Raw genomic sequence first — 18,890 nt, forward strand, 5'->3', positions numbered from 1 at the left:
CATCCCGTTTCCTAATCAACCCGATCATCACTGCACACAGATCCTCTATCAATATTTCATAAGAGCTTGTGGGTTGTGTCTTCTGCTGGTTGCAGAGGCGTAACTACGGGTGGGCAAGGAGGGGCATTTGTTCCCAGGCGCAGCACTTTGAGGGCACTCAGCACAGTTGCTGCACCCCCAGGTGCATGAGAGGCAGCTCATTGGCTGCTGGAAGTGTCCTTGCTTCTTTCCCTCCCTCTGCAGAGGAGTGCCGAAGCATTAACAGCAGCAGAAATAGTGGGGCACGTCTGGCTATCTAAAGGGGTGGACATCTGGGTATTTATGGGAGGCACATCTGGCTATCTATAGTGGGGCACATCTGCCTATCTAAATAGAGAAAGGGGGCACATCTGGCTATCTATAGGGGACACATCTGGCTATCAAAAGGGGGACACATTTGGCTATTTAAAGGGGGGCATATCAGGCTATCTGAATGGGGGTCACATATTGCTATACATATACAGCATTTGTACATTTGACTCCACCCAGACAACATTCTGACTTTGTCCGGGGTGGGGGGAACGACAAAAAACTGTCTATGTCTCAGGGTGCTGAAATCCCTAGCTATGACACTGCCCGGTTGTGCTATCCACTTTGTATGAACGTAGCTATACTGCACCTGTTCAAGCACAGCTCCATTTTATGGGGAAAGCATGACTTTAATCGCGCTGGTGCAGTAGAGCCACACTCATTCACGGAGAGGGGCACGGCTGAAAACTGTCAGAGCGCCCCAGCCAGCGGCAGTGGGGTCAAGGAAGATGTGGGAAGCCACTGAACTATCCAAGGGCTTTCCCCTTCTTAGGTAAGTATCTAACTATTTAATTTTTTCACAGCTCAGTTTCACTTTAACCATTTCAGCCCGCGGGTATTTTTCACCTTATAGTGAACCTTAAGCCAGAAAAAGAAAATGAGTTTTACTCACCTGGGGCTTCTACCAGCCCCCTGCAGCAGTCCTGTGCCCTCGCAGCCACTCACTAGTCCTCTGGTCCCCCGCTGCCAGCTAGTTTTGTTTTTGCCGACAGGCCCGTCAGGACTGGCCATGCGTAGCTTTTTCCGCATTCCCGACTGTAATTAGCGCTATTGCAGGCCGCAACGCGTACAAAAATACGCGTTGCCGCATATCTATGCGTGCGTAATGCGGCAACGCGTTGCGGTCCGCAACAGCGCTAATTACAGTCGGGAATGCGGAAAAAGCTACGCGTGGCCGGTCCTGATGGGCCTGTCGGCAAAAACGAAACTAGTTGCCAGCAGGGGACCAGAGGAATAGTGAGTGGCTGCGAGGGCACAGGACTGCTGCAGGGGGCTGGTAGAAGCCCCAGGTGAGTAAAACTCATTTTTTTTCTGGCTTAAGTGTCTCTTTAAAGGGACTCCGAGCAGTGCAAAAACTATGGAAAGATGCATATCATTTTAAAGCTCTCTTTCTCCTCTTTCCAATGATATATAAACCACAGCCCTACGCCTTTTAGTTTTCACTATTTTTGCAATTGAAATTGCCACGGCCGCGATTTCAATCGCGGAAATAGAGAAAACTAAAAGGCGTAGGGCGACGATTTAGGTGTCGCCAGAAAGAGGAGAGAGAGAGAGCTTTAAAATTATATCCATCTTTCCATAGTTACTTGTATTACACAGGACGACACTTTCCCCAGTGTCAGCAGCTCCATTCAGCAGAATGGAGCTGCTGACTTTAGGAAAAAGTCGCCCTGTGTAATACAATGTAATTATGGAAAGATGGATATCATTTTAAAGCTCTCTTTCTCCTCTTTCTGGTGACACCTAAATCGTCACCCTACGCCTTTTAGTTTTCTCTATTTTCGCGATTGAAATCACGGCCGCGGCAATTTCAATCGCGAAAATAGTGAAAACTAAAAGGCGTAGGCGTGCAGTTTATATATCATTGGAAAGAGGAGAAAGAGAGCTTTAAAATGATATGCATCTTTCCATAGTTTCTGCACTGCTCGGAGTCCCTTTAAGGACGAGAGGAATTTTCACCTGTCAGTGCTTCTCCCTTTCATTCCCCAATAACTTTATCAGTACTTGTCATAACAAAATGATCTATACCTTGCTTTTTCCGCCAACAATTAAGGCTTTCTTTGGGTGGTACATTATGTTAAGAATTATTTTATTCTAAATGCATTATAATGGGAATAATAAGAAAAAAATTGAATAAAAATTATTTTTTTCAGTTTTCAGCCATTACAGCTGTAAAATTATTCATGCTTCCATAATTAAAATCCACACATCGTATTTGGCCATTTGTCCTGGTTATTGCAACGTTAAAATTATATCCCTAGTATAATGTGTGGTGGCAATATTTTATTTGGAAAAAAAAGGTGCATTTTTTCAGTTTTACATCCATCACTAATTTTTAGCCCATTATTTATTAATTATATGCCCTCTTGACATAGATAATAAATTATGTTTATTCCCCAAAGTCAGTAGGTGTATTTTACTATTTGGCCACAAGATGTCCCTGCTGAGCAAAAATCCTATTAGCGTACAATGTATGATAAATAGGATATAATGTGTTATTACAATGTGTTATTACATTGTAACTAGGGGAAGTGATGTATGCTTCCATCGGAAGCCTCCAATCATAGTGACAGCGGGGAGTTTCATGAATGGGAACATTGTTCCCATTCATAAATTCAACGATCAGGCATTGGAAACCATCAGAAATCACGGCGGGAGATAGCGCGGCGGCTCCATTTACAAAATAAACACTGTTTTTGAACAAAATCAGTGTTTATTCTCGGCGGACATGTAAGGATTGGCACAGGGGACTTTTGTCCCCTGCAGCCAATCCCCTTGTAGCCTGTGTGTGTGTCACTGCTCAGACACACACAGGCAATTGTGCCTGGCCAGAAGCTGCATCCTGGAAATTGGTGCTGGCAGAGAGTGGGCCGCCAGTATCCAAAATGGTCACCAGCTGCAGAAGAGGTGGAACCAGAGCTGTGAGGGGAAGAGAACCCGCCCCCAGAGGGAGGATACAGAGAGCCTGTGGATGACTCTGCTTGTTTTTGAGCATGCTCAGTGCGGAGTGGCAGTTGAAAAAACCTTTCTGAGGTGGCTAGAGCTGTGGTGTTGCAGTTTTTGGATGGCTGTGAAGATGCTGAAGCTGTGAGATATAAGGCACTGTGTGAGAGGTTGAGAGAAGATGGAACTAGTGTCAGCTGACAGGAAAAGAGATAAACAGGTAGAAAGAAAAGTAAAGCAGTAAGGAAAGGAGAGAGAATATTGGAGATCACACAAAGATAGAGCTGACAGGAGCCTGGAGAAAGAGTCAGGGAGAGAAAGATAGCAAAGCTGAAGAGATGATGGACTGTGTACAGCAATACATTATACATGAGAATGGAGAGATGATGGAATGTGTACAGCAATGGAGAGATGATGGACTGTGTACAGCAATACAGCAAATACGAGAATGGAGAGATGATGGACTGTGTACAGCAATACAGCAAATATGAGAATGGAGAGATGATGGACTGTGTACAGCAATACTGCATATATGAGAATGGTGAGATGATGGACTCTGTACAGCAATACAGTATATATGAGAATGGAGAGATGATGGACTGTGTACAGCAATACTGCATATATGAGAATGGAGAGATGAAGGACTGTGTACAGCAATTCAGCAAATAAGAGAATAAAGAGATGAAGGACTGTATACAGCAATACAGTATATATGAGAATGGAAAATACAGCAAAATGTAAACCTGTCACTGAAGGAAACAATAGCAGATTTACACAAGAAGACCGGTGAAATATGTCTGACAAATTGTGTATGAACTGTCCCTAATTTAAGCCGAGAGTTTGTATGTCCCTCTGAGTACAGAAGCTGGAAAAAATGTAAATATGTGTATATGAGGCCTACCTACACTCATTCTGCTGGAACTATAAACTGTAGTTTACGTTGTCAACAATTGATTGAATCTATAGAGGGATCAGCCAGTAGAGATGTCCCGAACGGTTCGCCCGCGAACGGTTCCAGGCGAACTTTAGGTGGTTCGCGCTCGCCGGCGAAGGCGAACTTTTGCGGAAGTTCGATTCGCCCCATAATGTTCCATTGAGCAGAACTTTGACCCTCTACATCACAGTCAGCAGGCACATTGTCACTCACTCTTGGAGCCCCCCCCCCCCCCGCCTTATAAAAGGCAAGGTTCTCCTGTCGTTTTACTCACTCGTCTGCCTACAGTAATTAGTTAAGGGACAGTTGCTGACAGACTCTGCTAGGGAGAGTTTAATTAGACTCTTGTAGGCTTGTTCCTAGCTGATTGTTATTCCTTATATTACCCTCCCTCACTCCCTCCACTCCCTCCTCCCGGAGGGTCTCATCTTCCAGGGAATTGTAGTATTTCAAAAGCCAGCTTACATACCGTGGCTGGGGATTGAACCCAGGCTGGGCTGGGAATTGAACCCAGGTCTCAGTGTGTGGTAGGTAACTCACTTAACCACTATACCACCAACAACACTGCATGCTGAAGCCAGCCTAGCATGTACCATTATGATCAATCCAAGAGAGAAATTAGCTTTCTTAAGGATTTGTAGCATGTCAAAAGCCAACTCACATTGGCTGGGAATTGAACCCAGGTCTCAGTGTGTGCTAGGTAACTCACTTAACCACTATACCACCAACAACACTACATGCTAAAGCCAGCCTAGCATGTACCATTATGATCAATCAAAGAGAAAAATTAGCTTGCTTAAGGATTTGTAGCAGGTCAAAAGCCAACTCACATTGGCTGGGAATTGAACCCAGGTCTCAGTGTGTAGTAGGTAACTCACTTAACCACTCTACCACCAACAACACTATATGCTGAAGCCAGCCTAGCATGTACCATTATGATCAATCCAAGAGAAAAATTAGCTTGCTTAAGGATTTGTTGCATGTCAAAAGCCAACTCACATTGGCTGGGAATAGAACCCAGGCCTACCGCTCTGTAGGCTGCTATCCTAACCATTATACCACCAACACTACATGCTGAAACTTCTTGGAGCAGACTTACTTCCTTCCTCCAAAAGACACACATACATCCCCATAAATCATTCAACAGCAACTGCATGCACAGTCTTTGTGGTACACAGTCTGTGTGGCACAATTGGTTAGTGCGTTTGGCTGTTAACTGCAAATTGGTGGTTCAAGCCCACCCAGGCATGGCCTGGTCTTTTGTGTTCAACAGTTGTCCGAAGAGAACCCCAGATAGCCAGGTAGATTCATCTCTCTCTCTCTCTCTCTCTCTCTCTATCTCTCTCTCTCTCTAGTAGGGATGGTCACCGCTTTCCGTGGAATTGTATTTTCCGCAATTTTAGGCGGAAATTGGTCATTCCATTCCGTTTGGTCGGAGCGGAATTGCTTTTTCAATCTGGTGGAATTCTGAAATTGCCTGTGAAATTCTGCCGGTATCCGTTGATGGTTTTAAGCTGAAAATTCACTTCAATGGCATCAAGTCCTAGAGAGAGAGAGAGAGAGATCATTTTTCTCTTTGGTGTATCACAATGGTACATGCTAGGCTGGCTTCAGCATGTAGCATTGTAGTGTAATGTGTTGGTGGTATAATGGTTAGGATAGCTGCCTACAGAGTGGTAGGCCTGGGTTCGATTCCCAGTCAATGTGAGTTGGCTTTTGACATGCTACAATCTTGGATTGATCATAATGGTACATGCTAGGCTGGCTTCAGCATGTAGTGTTGTTGGTTGTATAGTGGTTAAGTGAGTTACCTACCACACACTCAGACCTGGGTTCAATTCCCAGCCAATGTGAGTTGGCTTTTGACATGCTACAAATCCTTAAGAAAGCTAATTTTTCTCTTGGATTGATCATAATGGCACATGCTAGGCTGGCTTCAGCATGTAGTGTTGTTGGTGGTATAGGGGTTACGTGAGTTACCTACCACACACTCAGACCTGGGTTCTATTCCCAGCCAATGTGAGTTGGCTTTTGACATGCTACAAATCCTTAAGCAAGCTAATTTTTCTCTTGGATTGATCATAATGGTACATGCTAGGCTGGCTTCAGCATGTAGTGTTGTTGGTGGTATTGTGGTTAAGTGAGTTACCTACCACACACTGAGACCTGGGTTCAATGCCCAGCCTGGGTTCTACTCCCAGCCACGGTATGTAAGCTGGCTTTTGAAATACTACAATTCCCTGGAAGATGAGACCCTCCTCCCTCCGGGAGGAGGGAGTGAGGGAGAGAGGGATTCCTGATGTCATAAAGCAGTGTAGGCCTGCAATTGAACATTCAATGAGATTTCTGACCTTAAAACACTGCTTTGTATTAAATCCAGATTTTTTTCTGAGACTTTTGATGTGTATTTCACTCAACCATGTCTTCCTCCAGGTATTACATCCCTTGAAACATCTTTTCTATAATTTTTCTAGTCAGCAGAAATGTTTCAAAATTTTTAAGTTCACCTTTCCATTGAAGTTTATTGCGGTTCGCGAAAGTTCGCGCGAACTGAATCTTCCGCGAAAGTTCGCGAACACCGAAAATTGGAGGTTCGTGACATCTCTATCAGCCAGCACAGAAAGTTATAAAGAAATTCAAAGATCGTCTATCTGAAAAGTAAATACATTAAACGGCTGACATCAGGCCATGTGAATCTCTGAGAGAATTAATAGAAACAATTGTTTACATGGAGTTCTTTTGGTTTGATACTGTCTTGTTGGGGATTACAATTTTTGATCGACTACAGGAAACCAGATACTTTATTCCAGAAAGGATGGAGTGATGGGAGTTGTCTTTTGAGTTAAAGTGAAGAAAAATGAATACATCTGCTTTGATCTTACCACTTCAAGATATATCTAAAATAGAGCACTTAGATGAACTTTAGCATAGACTGAGACTGTATAGTGCAGAGAAGTGCTCAGTAAGGTGAGCACTTCCAGCAACATTTAGTTAGATAGAGAGGAATTTGTCTTTACTGAAAAAGAAGTTTATTCATGTGCTTTGTTACTGAACTTTAGTCTTACTATTTAATACACATATTTATCAAAAGAACTTGATTGGTGTCTGTAAGAGTTCTTTACAGTTCAAGCATTACAGAGGTGTTACACCCTCTGCTAGCGGCATTTGCCCGCAGGATCGCCCGCAGACCACCCAAACTGCAGGGACGTGACTAGTGCGTCCCTGCGGCTCTAGCCGCTGACGCTATGGACATGAAGCTCATGTCCGCGTGGCCAAAATGGTTAAAGTACACCTGAAGTCAGAAGATCATGGAGGCTGATATATTTATTTACTTTTTGGGGGGGGGGTTCGCGCGAACCGGTGAACCGCCTTAGACTTCAATGGGCAGGCAAATTTTAAAACCTACAAACACTGTTTCTAGCCACAAAGTGATGGAAAACTTTTTTCAAGGGGTCTAACACCTGGAGGGGGGCATGCCGGAGTGGGATACACACCGAAAGTCCCTGGGAAAATTACATATTTGACGCAGAGTAGGGTTATAATCCCTCAAGGGCAGAAATCACATTGCATTCCTAAATTGGAGGCATAAAGTGCTTTAAAACATCTTGCATGTGTATACATGGAACAGGTAGTGTAAGTAGTGTACTACTTCACACTGACAGACCAAACTCACTATTTAACGTACCGCAAACAGGTGTTTGTGTAGTGATGGCCATGCTGGTATATGCACTGGTATAATATAAAAGTGCATATAAAATATATGCACTTGTATAATACAGTGGGCTGGGCCTGGCACGGTACAGCAAGGGCCAGCTAAGACTGTGGACTGTATCTATGCAGTGTCACCCACAAAGAGAGCTATGGTATAGCAAGCTATATCACACAAATACAGTGGAAAGTTATGCACTGGTATAATACAGTGTAGAAAGGTAGACAGAAGTACCGCTACACCGTACTGGGTGGGACAGTGCAGGAACACGAGTGGCCAAACCCAATGAGCAACAATAGTAAAAGAAGGTCCGCACTGATGTCTCCACTCCAATGTAATTTATTCAGGACATGTCCAGTTCAGGTAAAACACTTAGACTAACATGTTTCGGACTCCAAGTCCTTAATCATAGTGATGATTAAGGACTTGGAGTCCGAAACATGTTAGTCTAAGTGTTTTACCTGAACTGGACATGTCATGAATAAATTACATTGGAGTGGAGACATCAGTGCGGACCTTCTTTTACTATAATACAGTGTGCTGGGCCTGACACAGTACAGCAAGGGCCAGCTGAGACTGTGGGCTGTATCTATGCAGTGTCACCCACAAAGAGAGCTATGGTATAGTAAGTTAAATCACACAAATACAGTGGAAAGATATGCACTGGTGGTAATACAGTGTGCTGGGCCTGGCACAGTACAGCAAGGGCCAGCTGCGAGTGCGACAGACTGGGCTGTATCTATGCAGTGTCAGTGTCATACACACACACACACACACACACACACACACACACACAAAAACACATAAGAACAATATTAGCCCTCAAAAGAGCTTTTTTCGGGTGCTTTCAGAAACAAATTTCAGCGAGGAAGAACAAAGAGAAATCGAGAGCCCAATATGGTGTAGTAGTGTTAAAGAGAACCTTAACTGAACGGGGGTAAAGAGTTTCACTTACCTGGGGCTATTACCAGCCCCCTGTAGCAGTCCTGTGCCCTCGGAGCCGCTCTGGAATCCTCCGGGCCCCCACTGTCACATAGTTTCATTTTTGACGACTCACTAGTCGGCCGGCCACCATGCGTATTATTCGACGCATTCCCTACTGCAATTAGCGCTGTTGTGGACTGCAACGCGTACAAAGATACGCGTTGCCACATATCTACGCGTGCAGAATGCGGCAACGCGTATTTTTGTACGCGTTGCGGTCCGCAACAGCGCTAATTGCAGTAGAGAATGCGTCCAATAATATGCATGGCGGCTGGCCGACTGGTGAGTCGTCAAAAACAAAACTAAGTGACAGCGGGGGACCGGAGGATTCCAGAGTGGCTCCGAGGGCACAGGACTGCTGCAGGGGGCTGGTAATAGCCCCAGGTAAGTGAAACTCTTTACCCCCCGTTCAGTTAAGGTTCCCTTTAAGTTGGTTGTGGTTAAAAGCAAAATATTTAAATATACTCACAAACATGGGTTACCCATAGGCAACCACTTCAATTGCAGGTGGGGAGTATTAGAACCTGACCCCACTCAGGTTTTTAAGATGTCGCTCTCTGTAGATAGGAAACTGGGTAGCACCCCTCCACCGAGGGTGGAATCAAGATTTCAGCAAGGCTTGGTGTACAGAGGCGCCAGAGTAGAATAAAAACGTTTAAAAACCGTCTAAAAGAGGGGATGTTCAGGTGGACTTACCTCCCTCAAAAATATAAAACTCAATTGAGGCAGAATATATCAATACAAACATTTTTATTGAACTCCACTTAGTGCAACGCGCCTAAATGCAGAAGTGAGGCGCTCAATTCTGCATTTAGACCCATTGAGTTATGTTCCTGTTTGCCTGATGAGGCAGGACCGCTCCTGCAAAACGCGTTGCACTAAGTGGAGTTCGTAAAAAAATTTGTATTGATATATTGTGACTCAATTGAGTTTTATATTTTTGAGGGAGGTAAGTCCACCTGAACATCCCCCTCTTTTAGACGGTTTTTAAACGTTTTTATTCTACTCTGGCCCCTCTGTACACCAAGCCTTGCTGAAATTTCAGCGAGGAGCAAGCTAACAAGAGCCTAACTAACGATTTCCCTATCTCTCCAGCAATGTCTCTCCCTTCCTCTCACTACAGCAACAGACAGAGAGTGAGAAAGCTGCTGTGTTTTTATAGGGTGGCAGGGGTCCAGGAGGGAGTACAGCCCGATTGGCTGCCATGTGTCTGTTGATTGTGGTGTAGAGGGTCAAAGTTTATCCCAATGATGAGATATAGGGGGTGGGTCGAACATGCTAAGTGTTCGCTACCCGCCGTGGACGCAGACAGCTGAAATCCATGTGAACTACCCGTCGGATGAACCGTTCGGGCCATCTCAACTTGTAAACAATGAAAATTGTCTGGCTGCCCTGCTGATTCTCTGCCTCTATCCTTTTAGTCATAGACCCTAAAAAGCTTGCAGATCAGATGTTTCTAACTGAAGACTGACTGGAATTAAACGGAAATTCCCAATTTTGCGGTATTACGCGAAATTTTGTGTCTACGTAAATTTTTCGTAATTCCAATCCGTTTTCGTAATTACAATCGTTTCCATAATGGAAGCAAATCTGAATGTCATGTTTAACACAGAAATTCATCTGTTCTCGAAATTGTGTTCCAGTCCAGAGCCTCCTGATACATTTAAAGCAATAGCATGTGCAGGGACCTTTGCATTATCAGATATTGCAAGGCCCAAAACCAAATGTCTTAGTATGCATGACCGCTAAGTGCACCTTGACAAAGAGAACCTGCCTTAGAAGTAGCTGTAGGTAGAGCCTCCTGATACATTGAAAGCGATATCATAATTAAAATAACTTTGTTTCTATAGAAAACACGAAATTGCGCATCAACGTGAATTTGCAGTGGAACATGTAATTACACAATAGAAAGTACGCTTACGGAATTCCAAAATACGGTTTGTATGGCAAATATGAAATTATGAATCCGCGCCGAATCCACGTCCATAATTACGGAAACCCAAAATTATGCAAATTTCAGCTTAACACTACAGAATGGATTAGCTGCATGTTTGTTCCTGGTGTGGAACTCAGACACTGCTTAAGCCAGCAAGACTGCCAGGCACTGATATTGTTTAAAAGGAAATAAATATGGCAGACAAACTATGCCTCCCACTTCGGATGTACTTTATGAGGAAGGTTGTAAAGGACCATCTAACCATGTTCAATAAGGATGAACAAGAAAATCCAGTGAACAGAAAATCTCTAGCTATGTTAGCCATATAATATTAGGGTGTCAGAGATATAGAGGTTGTTGCATTATTGCATTATAAAAAGAGATAAGGAGGGCATACACCAAGATGTTAAAGATGTTGATGTTAAAGATGAAGAAACATGCTTTCGAAATGTTGCACAGATGGAAGTCATAGGACTTGGAGTGTTGTTGGATATGAGGATTAAAGGATCTACACTTCCTCTTTGTTGATCAATTAAAGCAGTCCATACAACCGCCGATCCAATCACCACGCCTCCATTTTGCAATCAAATACCTTTTATTCTATGCCAAATTTAACTGTTATACCTAATAAACATTTTTTTCCATCAGTGTATTAACTGTATAATAGCTAAATGTTGTGGTAACAAAATGAAGCACACCACTACTGAAAACGGGCCTCAGCTTGTCCCATCACTCAAGCCTTTTAGGTCCCAGCCTTATCTTTAGCCAGCCTCATATCTCAAAATTAATTTGTCAGAAACCCTAAAAGTGGTGGTGTGCAGGGGGGTTGGGCTGAAAATAAAAAGGGGAAAGTTATGACCGGATTTCAGGCAAGGCCACAAAGGCTATGGCCTAGGGCGCCAGGAAAGCAAGGCCCTGTGCCCTGGCTGGGTTTTGAACCAGGGACCAAGCTCTGCATGGCGAGAGTGTTATCCATTTCCCCACCATGCTGCCACAAACCAAGCAGAACCATTGCTAGTACAAGTAAAGCATTACCTGTGTTTTCACATGTGATTTTGCATTACGGCAAAATGACTATGATTTAACAAGTCTGGTCCCTTCCAAACATATTGCTCATGCATGCTTATGCACTTTAAAAAAACATTTTTGCAAGGCATCACACTGTTAAACGGCAAGGTATTTATGAAATAAGTCAGGGTTGTCTGCAGCTGAGACAGTGCAACAGATAGAGAAACATGCACACCATGCACTTTTCCCCATTCAATGCAATTTAGCCAATTGCTCTCCTTCTGCGCCTTGCTGTTGCATCCGGCCTGCACGATGAATCAAAATGAGCAAGTTATCACCTCAAATCGCCTTAGTTATCAGATCACCTTCTTTCTTTTACCTTGCCAACTACCAGCTAGTGTAACACTTTTATATTACACATCCACGTTAAAGTACCCCATCCCCTTGTTATACCACAAGCTCCATAATCTTACCTCTTTAAGGCACTCTTTTGCTGTCTCGCTGCTTCTAGTTGGCGTGCTTCATTTTGTTTTTGAATTCTCTCTTCCCAAGCATTTTTAAGTTCACATGTTTCCAAAGCAAAGATTTCTACACGTATGTACTGGTTGTTCATAATGATGTGAAAAGCTAAAAAGAGAAATCACAAACTATTAATATAAATAAGGACACATCATTTAATTTTAGAACATATCATTTATCTATTGCTTATCCTTAGGTTCTGTATAAATGATAAGTGTACTTACAACATAAATATGGAAGATTAACTCCAAATTGCTTTTAATACCGTATTTTCCGCCGTATAAGACGCACTTTTTCTCCCCCAAAAATAGGGAGAAAAAGTCCCTGCGTCTTATACAGCAAAGGCAAGGAATCCCCAACTTGCGAACGCCCGCCGATATGAACCGCCAACCCGCCGCCATTGGGGATTCCCTGCCTGTGTGTGCGCTCGCTGTGGCTGGCTCCCCTGCGTGCTTAAGGTGTCCCCCTCTAATTTCATCCTGCTCCCTCCATGTGTGCATCTGGACACAGGAGGACACATGGGGAGAGGGACACAGGAGGACACATGGGGAGACTGACACAGGAGGACACATGGGGAGACTGACACAGGAGGACACATGGGGAGACTGACACAGAAGGACATATGGGGAGACTGACACAGGAGGACACATGGGGAGAGGTGCACAGGAGGACACGTGGGGAGACTGACCCAGGAGGACACATGGGGAGACTGACCCAGGAGGACACATGGGGAGACTGACACAGGAGGACACATGGGGAGACTGACACAGGAGGACACATGGGGAGAGGTGCACAGGAGGACACATGGGGAGACTGACCCAGGAGGACACATCGGGAGACTGACCCAGGAGGACACATGGGGAGACTGACCAAGAAGGACACATGGGGAGAAGGGGCAGTCAGGACACATGTGGGAGACAGGTAGACAAGGTGCACATGGGGAGAAGGGACACACAGGACACATATGGGAGACAGGACACATGGGGAGACGGACACAGGAGGACATATGGGGAGAAGGGGCAGTCAGGACACATGGGGGAAACAGGACACAGAGGGAGACAGGCAGACAGTGTACACATGGGGGAGACAGGCAGACAGGTACTCATGGGGAGAAGGGGCACACTGGACACATAGAAAAACACATTTGGCATACAGCAGGACAGATGGGGCACACAGGAAGAGACATGAGGTACACAGGAGCACACAACATGTACAAGACGCTCCTGGAACATGGACGCACCAGGTTTAGTATTTTTTTCCTGGTTTTTGCCCTCTAAATTTGGGTGCGTCTTATATTCTGGAGCGTCTTATACGGCGCGAAATACGGGTAAGTCATGCAATAATGCTGCATTACTGATTCTGCCATCATCAGGATATCTGAAAACCCACTGGCTAGTTGTTGCTTATGTGCACTTCCCCTTTACCAGTAGTCTGTAAATGTACTTTACATCCTGCTACAGTCCAGCTTGCTGGTCTGACAGCATCCTCATGCTTCTCCTGCTCTCTGCAATGCCCTGCATAACTTCTGCCAACCCTGAATGCACAAGCTTTTCTTACATGTCTGTGATCGAACTCAAATATCTGGGATCTGCATGTCAGGTCTGAATACTTATCACTCTATCTATTCTATCTGTTTAGATAACATCACAGATATGTGATTCAATTCACAGATTATAACAACAATAACAATAATATCTTTATAGTGCTTTTCTCCCTGGTGCAGCAAATGACAGGCATTGGACTGGCATATGTGTTTTGAATGCATGCATACAAGCTGCTAGTTCTTAATAAGTAGCCAGTAGATTCTAAGATCTCTCTAGGAAGCCAAAATCAATAATGCAATTAAGACTGAATTATTGATCAGGAACAATTCAGAGTTTATTGGTGACTTTATAAGTTTGCTTATCTTTTTAATCATGGATTTAAAATAGTTTAATGAGGTAGCAAAATTCACAAAAATGGCATCATTGCCAAAGTGAAAAGCTGCTTCAGTTTTTCCATGGGGTGTATTTTTGTGAAACAGCACTTTTTATGTAGGAAAGGCCCACTTTCTGTTAATGTGAGCTGCCTAAGGCACTGTAGGTTACTGCAAGCTGTGCAAGTTCCAGTAAGCAATCAATCATTATCCAGCTGTGTGTAAGGCAATTTAACATAACATCCTCTCCTTGTGGGTTCAGTACCTGAATACTTTAGATTAGCAAGAATTTGGGAAATGGAAAGCTATATATAAGATGAAGCAGAGAGAGATTAGTCATTTTATAGGAACAGTTTTTGTGGCAGTTATATTATTTCTCTTGTACCTTTGAATTTAATTAGTAGATAATTGGTTGTGGATAAGGCCGCCCCGCCCATGACGCCAGTTGACACCAGTTCCTCAGGTGGCGTCATGTGTCAGGCGGCATTCCACCCACCCCCCTCCCGTCCTGGCCGCCCACTCTTCTCCCTCCCTGGCCACCGCTGGATTACTTTATTTAACCTCCTTGCCGGGTATCCCGAACTCAGATTGGGGTAACCTGCGTAGGAGGATTTCTCAGGCCCCGCTGGGCCGATTTTCAAAAAACATTTTTTTACTGCACGCAGCTAGCACTTTGCTAGCTGCATGCAGTTTCCGATCGCCATCGCTCACCGCCGATTCGCCCCGCTACCCGCCGCGCCACGCCGCCCCCCCTCCAGACCCCTTGCGCAGCCTAGCCAATCAGTACCAGGCACCGCTGAGGGGTGGATTGGGATTCCCTATGACGTCCCGACGTCCATAACGTCGGTGACGTCATCCCGCCCGGTCGCCATGGCGACCGGGGAAGCCCAGCAGGAAATCCCTTTCTGAACGGGATTTCCTGCTTACTCTGATCGCCGAAGGCGATCAGAGTGCATAGGGGGATGCCGTTTGTCAGCGGCTATCATGTAGCGAGCCCTGGGCTCGCTACATGATTTTTTTAAAAAAAACATTAAGTGCTGCGCTGCCCCCTTGCCGCCAGAATTGTAACGGCAAGGGGGTTAAACACCTCTTGCAGCAGAACAGGCTCGCCGGGTCCCCCTCAGCTCGCCTGCCTGCTTGAAGACCTCAGATCCACGTGACCCGCAGAGCCGCTGTGAAGAGGGGACAGAATCTCCCAAAGTGCGGATACCAGAAGTAATTACTTCCCCTATACGCGCTATGGGAACCGCTCTCCTTTCTTCCTGCAACACTCCAGCGTGATTTAAATATGCACAATGCATTAAAAAAAAAAGGAAAATGCAGGTTAAATGCATTGAAATTAATTAGATGTGTGATAAATACAAATTGCAACTCCTCATGATGCATGCAAATTCAGATAGGTATAAATGGGGCCTTAAAGCGGAATGAAACCCAGCAATTCTTCCTTACTCTAAAACATTATTTACAGCATATAATATACTACCAGCATTTTTTTTTTTACTAGAACAGCATTCAAAGGATTAAACACAAGACAGAAAAGCTCAATGCCGGGAAAGCTGGACGCATCTGAACTAAAGATAATGTTATCTTGTGTTTAATTGTATCAAGTGAGAAATGTAAACAAAATCTTCTCTGACACTGCAGAGTCTCCTGAACAAAGACAGACAATCAGAAAGCATTTCTGCTTATATTTCAAGATGAAAAAAAAAAAAGTTATGAATAAAATGCAAAGTCGGCTCAAGTGTACTTTGGAAACTTTTAATTTCTAAATGAATAATAATACTTATGCACAAAAGCAAATATGATAACCGTATGGCATATAAAAAGTAGGAAAACATTTTTTATTGAATATTATGTCAAGGCTTTATACTGCTTTAAGTCTACCTTCTTAAGTGAAGCTCCTGAATAGTCCAGAGGCTCCCTCGATCCTTCTCAAGCTCGCCATTTCAGCGCATCCATACTGGGTATATGTAAGTATGCTATTTCCTCAGTACATGTGTGGTTTTGATCTACTGGGCATGTGTGGACCATACTTGCACACGCGCAATATGGATGCAGTCATACACGGAAGAGAGCATGGCCACAAAGAAGACCAGGGTACTGGACAGCAGCAGCACTGGATTCAAAGAGGATTGGAGACACCTCTGGACCATTCAGAGACTTCCCATTTCTTTGGTACATATCTAATTTGTAAGCTTTCCTTCCACACAGGTTTTTTTAAGGCTGGATTCACACACTTAGATGTGTCAAGTTGCATTGCAGGACGCTTTTTTTAATGGGATGCAATGAGACACTCAATGCAACTCAAACCAATGCATCTAATTCTGAATCCAACCTAATGAATACTTTATACTGGTGCACATTTTTGGCACAATAAAATATACAATATTGATGCAAGGAGCTTCTCTTACTGTCAGAGGTAATTTTAAGTGCTTTTCACCCCTTAAAAACACCTAAATCACCCTAATTTCCCCTTGCCCATTGCACTACTACCACTTAAAATCTTAAAATCAACCAAATACCACCTATAAAGGATTGTATCGTATTTTATGAAGTTTAGGTGAAGAGGAATTGGCCAAGAAGGATATATTTACAATAATATCGGGCTTATCATTGCTAAAACTACCAAAAATCATAGAAAATACATAACAAATCTTTTCATATTGCTATTGTTTCTCTCTCAGTAAACAGAAGTTATTACATCACAGGCAACCAAAGGCACACGATGGACATTATATTTGCATAGTTTCATTTATTTTGCTTTAAAAGTCTTGCATCATTACTTGCACAGGTGGCTCCTCACTAACTACACCTGCTTCTGAGTTATACTGTGTTAGAAAAAAAGACTACTTTGCATATAAATGTGTTTTCCTACAGTACAGGAGAACAAACCGGATGAAAGAGATGTTTCACAAAGCTTGAATTTGTTTCAAAGTTGAAAGTGTAGTCTGGTGTAGTTTCAGTTATGTTGCAATAACTATATGATGCTGAGAGATACTGATTGGTAAGGAAAAGTTAAAGCAGATCTCTATTTTTATTTAGGTCAGCATGATGTCTTATATGTTAGACATGAGTGGCACTCTTGTCTTGCAGTGCTAGACTGCAAGGTTTAAATCCTGAAGAGAACACTCTCTGCATGGAGTTTGCATGTTCTCCATGGGTTTGCGTGGGTGTCATGAAGATTGCCTTTGAATTCCTGCTGTAGCAGCATTGGCAGACTTTGTATGGACTTCCGCTGTTCGCCAGCAGGTGTCCCTCTTCTAACTGGGATCTGTGCACTTCCCTAGCTGACCTGCAGAGGGAACTGTCTCCTCATTAATGTGCAGCATACTTAAAGATAATATGTGCTCTAAAATTCTTACAATAAAAAGCATACCATTCTATTCATTATGTTCTCCTGGGCCCCTCTTTGCTGTTTCTGCCACTCCCTGCTGCAATCCTGGCTTGTAATTGCCAGTTTTAGGCAGTGTTTACAAACAAAAAACATGGCTGCTAACCAGCATGTGACAGGCTCAGAGAAGCTCAGTCTGTGACTCATACAGAGCCTGGAGGGGGCGTGGAGAGAGTGTGTATAACTTCTACCTATCACAGCAGAGCAGCACATTCCTGCCTGAGCCGACAAAGCGGACAAAGGAAAAAGGATTAGATTATATAACAGGGATAATACAGCCACTGTGCAACTAGGAAAGGCTGCAGTAAGACAGACCACATTAAAACAGGTATAGGAACTTACAGGATAGAAGAAATACAGCTGAAAATTTTGTTACAGAGTCTCTTTAAAGCGGACCTGAACTCTTGCACAGGACAGAAGGAAAACAGAGAAATCCACCCTGTATGCATTTAGAGAGTTTAGCCTGTCTAATTCCCCCCTCATCTGTGACTAATCACAACTATAATTTGGTTTCTCAGCTGTGTCAGCTGGTTGCCTCAGCAGGTCAACTGATTTGTAAACATAGGATGTTATCCCTGTCTGCTTCCATGAAAGCAGGAAGTATACAAACTGCAGATTTATTGCAAGATTTGTATCAGTTGTAACAAATAATCGTTTTTCTTTAATTCTTATGTTGTTGCTTATCTTTTAGAGCAGAGAGGAAGTTCAGGTCTGATTTAAGGCTGCCTTTTTCCTACAGTACTTCGCTATATCATTGTGCAAGTTAGGCCTTATGAATCTAGCCATTGGTTCTTGTGCATTGTACCCTGCTCTTTTCTCCATGCTCCTGTTTCTTTGACTTCCTTACCTGACCTTCTGTCTGCCTGATAATTCTCTTGTCTACTGTTTATGCAGTGGCTGGATAGTGTAATGGTTAGGGGCTCTGCCTCTGACACAGGAAATTGTGTAATGGTTAAGGGCTCTGCCTCTGACACATGAGATAGTGTAATGGTTAAGGGCTCTGCCTCTGACACAGGAGACCTGGGTTCAAATCTCGGCTCTGCCTGTTCAGTAAGCCAGCACCTATTTCAGTAAGGAGTTTCTTGGGCAAGTCTCCTTAACACTGCTACTGCCTACTGAGTGCGCTCTAGTGGCTGCCTCGCAAGCGCTTTGAGTCCGACAGGAGAAAGGCGCTATACAAATACTGCCATTATTATTACTATATGCATTTGACTTTTTGGTTATGACATTTTGCCTGTTTGATTATTCTCTTGCCTGTTGATTGTGTGCATTTGCCATTGTGCATATATTGTATGTGTATTGTTACTGTATATACGGTATCTGCTTAGCTAGTTAGATAGTCAGGGTGGCATTCTGATGTTTTTGGTGCACTGTGTATTCTGATTGCACGTATTTTGTTGGGTGTGTATTTGTCTAGCGTTGTTGTAAATAAACACATTTATTCCTTTAAATCCATTGTGCAGCCTTTAGTGTTTCCTTGTT

The 18,890-nt window shown here is 43.7% G+C and overlaps 1 protein-coding gene across 2 annotated transcripts in view; it reads right to left on the reverse strand.

Moving 5' to 3' along the window:
* The window catches only part of LOC137553164 (protein FAM240B-like), a 98,922-nt gene that overhangs the window by 14,635 nt on the left and 65,397 nt on the right, over positions 1-18,890 (reverse strand). For both annotated transcript variants that reach the window (XM_068271436.1, XM_068271435.1), the window contains one exon: positions 12,057-12,210. In XM_068271436.1, coding sequence (XP_068127537.1) covers positions 12,057-12,196 — 140 coding nt within the window. In that variant the 5' untranslated portion in view covers positions 12,197-12,210. The remainder of the gene's footprint in view (positions 1-12,056; positions 12,211-18,890) is intronic.

This window comes from Hyperolius riggenbachi, chromosome 1 (genome assembly GCF_040937935.1).
Source record: "Hyperolius riggenbachi isolate aHypRig1 chromosome 1, aHypRig1.pri, whole genome shotgun sequence".
Taxonomy (NCBI): Eukaryota; Metazoa; Chordata; class Amphibia; order Anura; family Hyperoliidae; genus Hyperolius; species Hyperolius riggenbachi.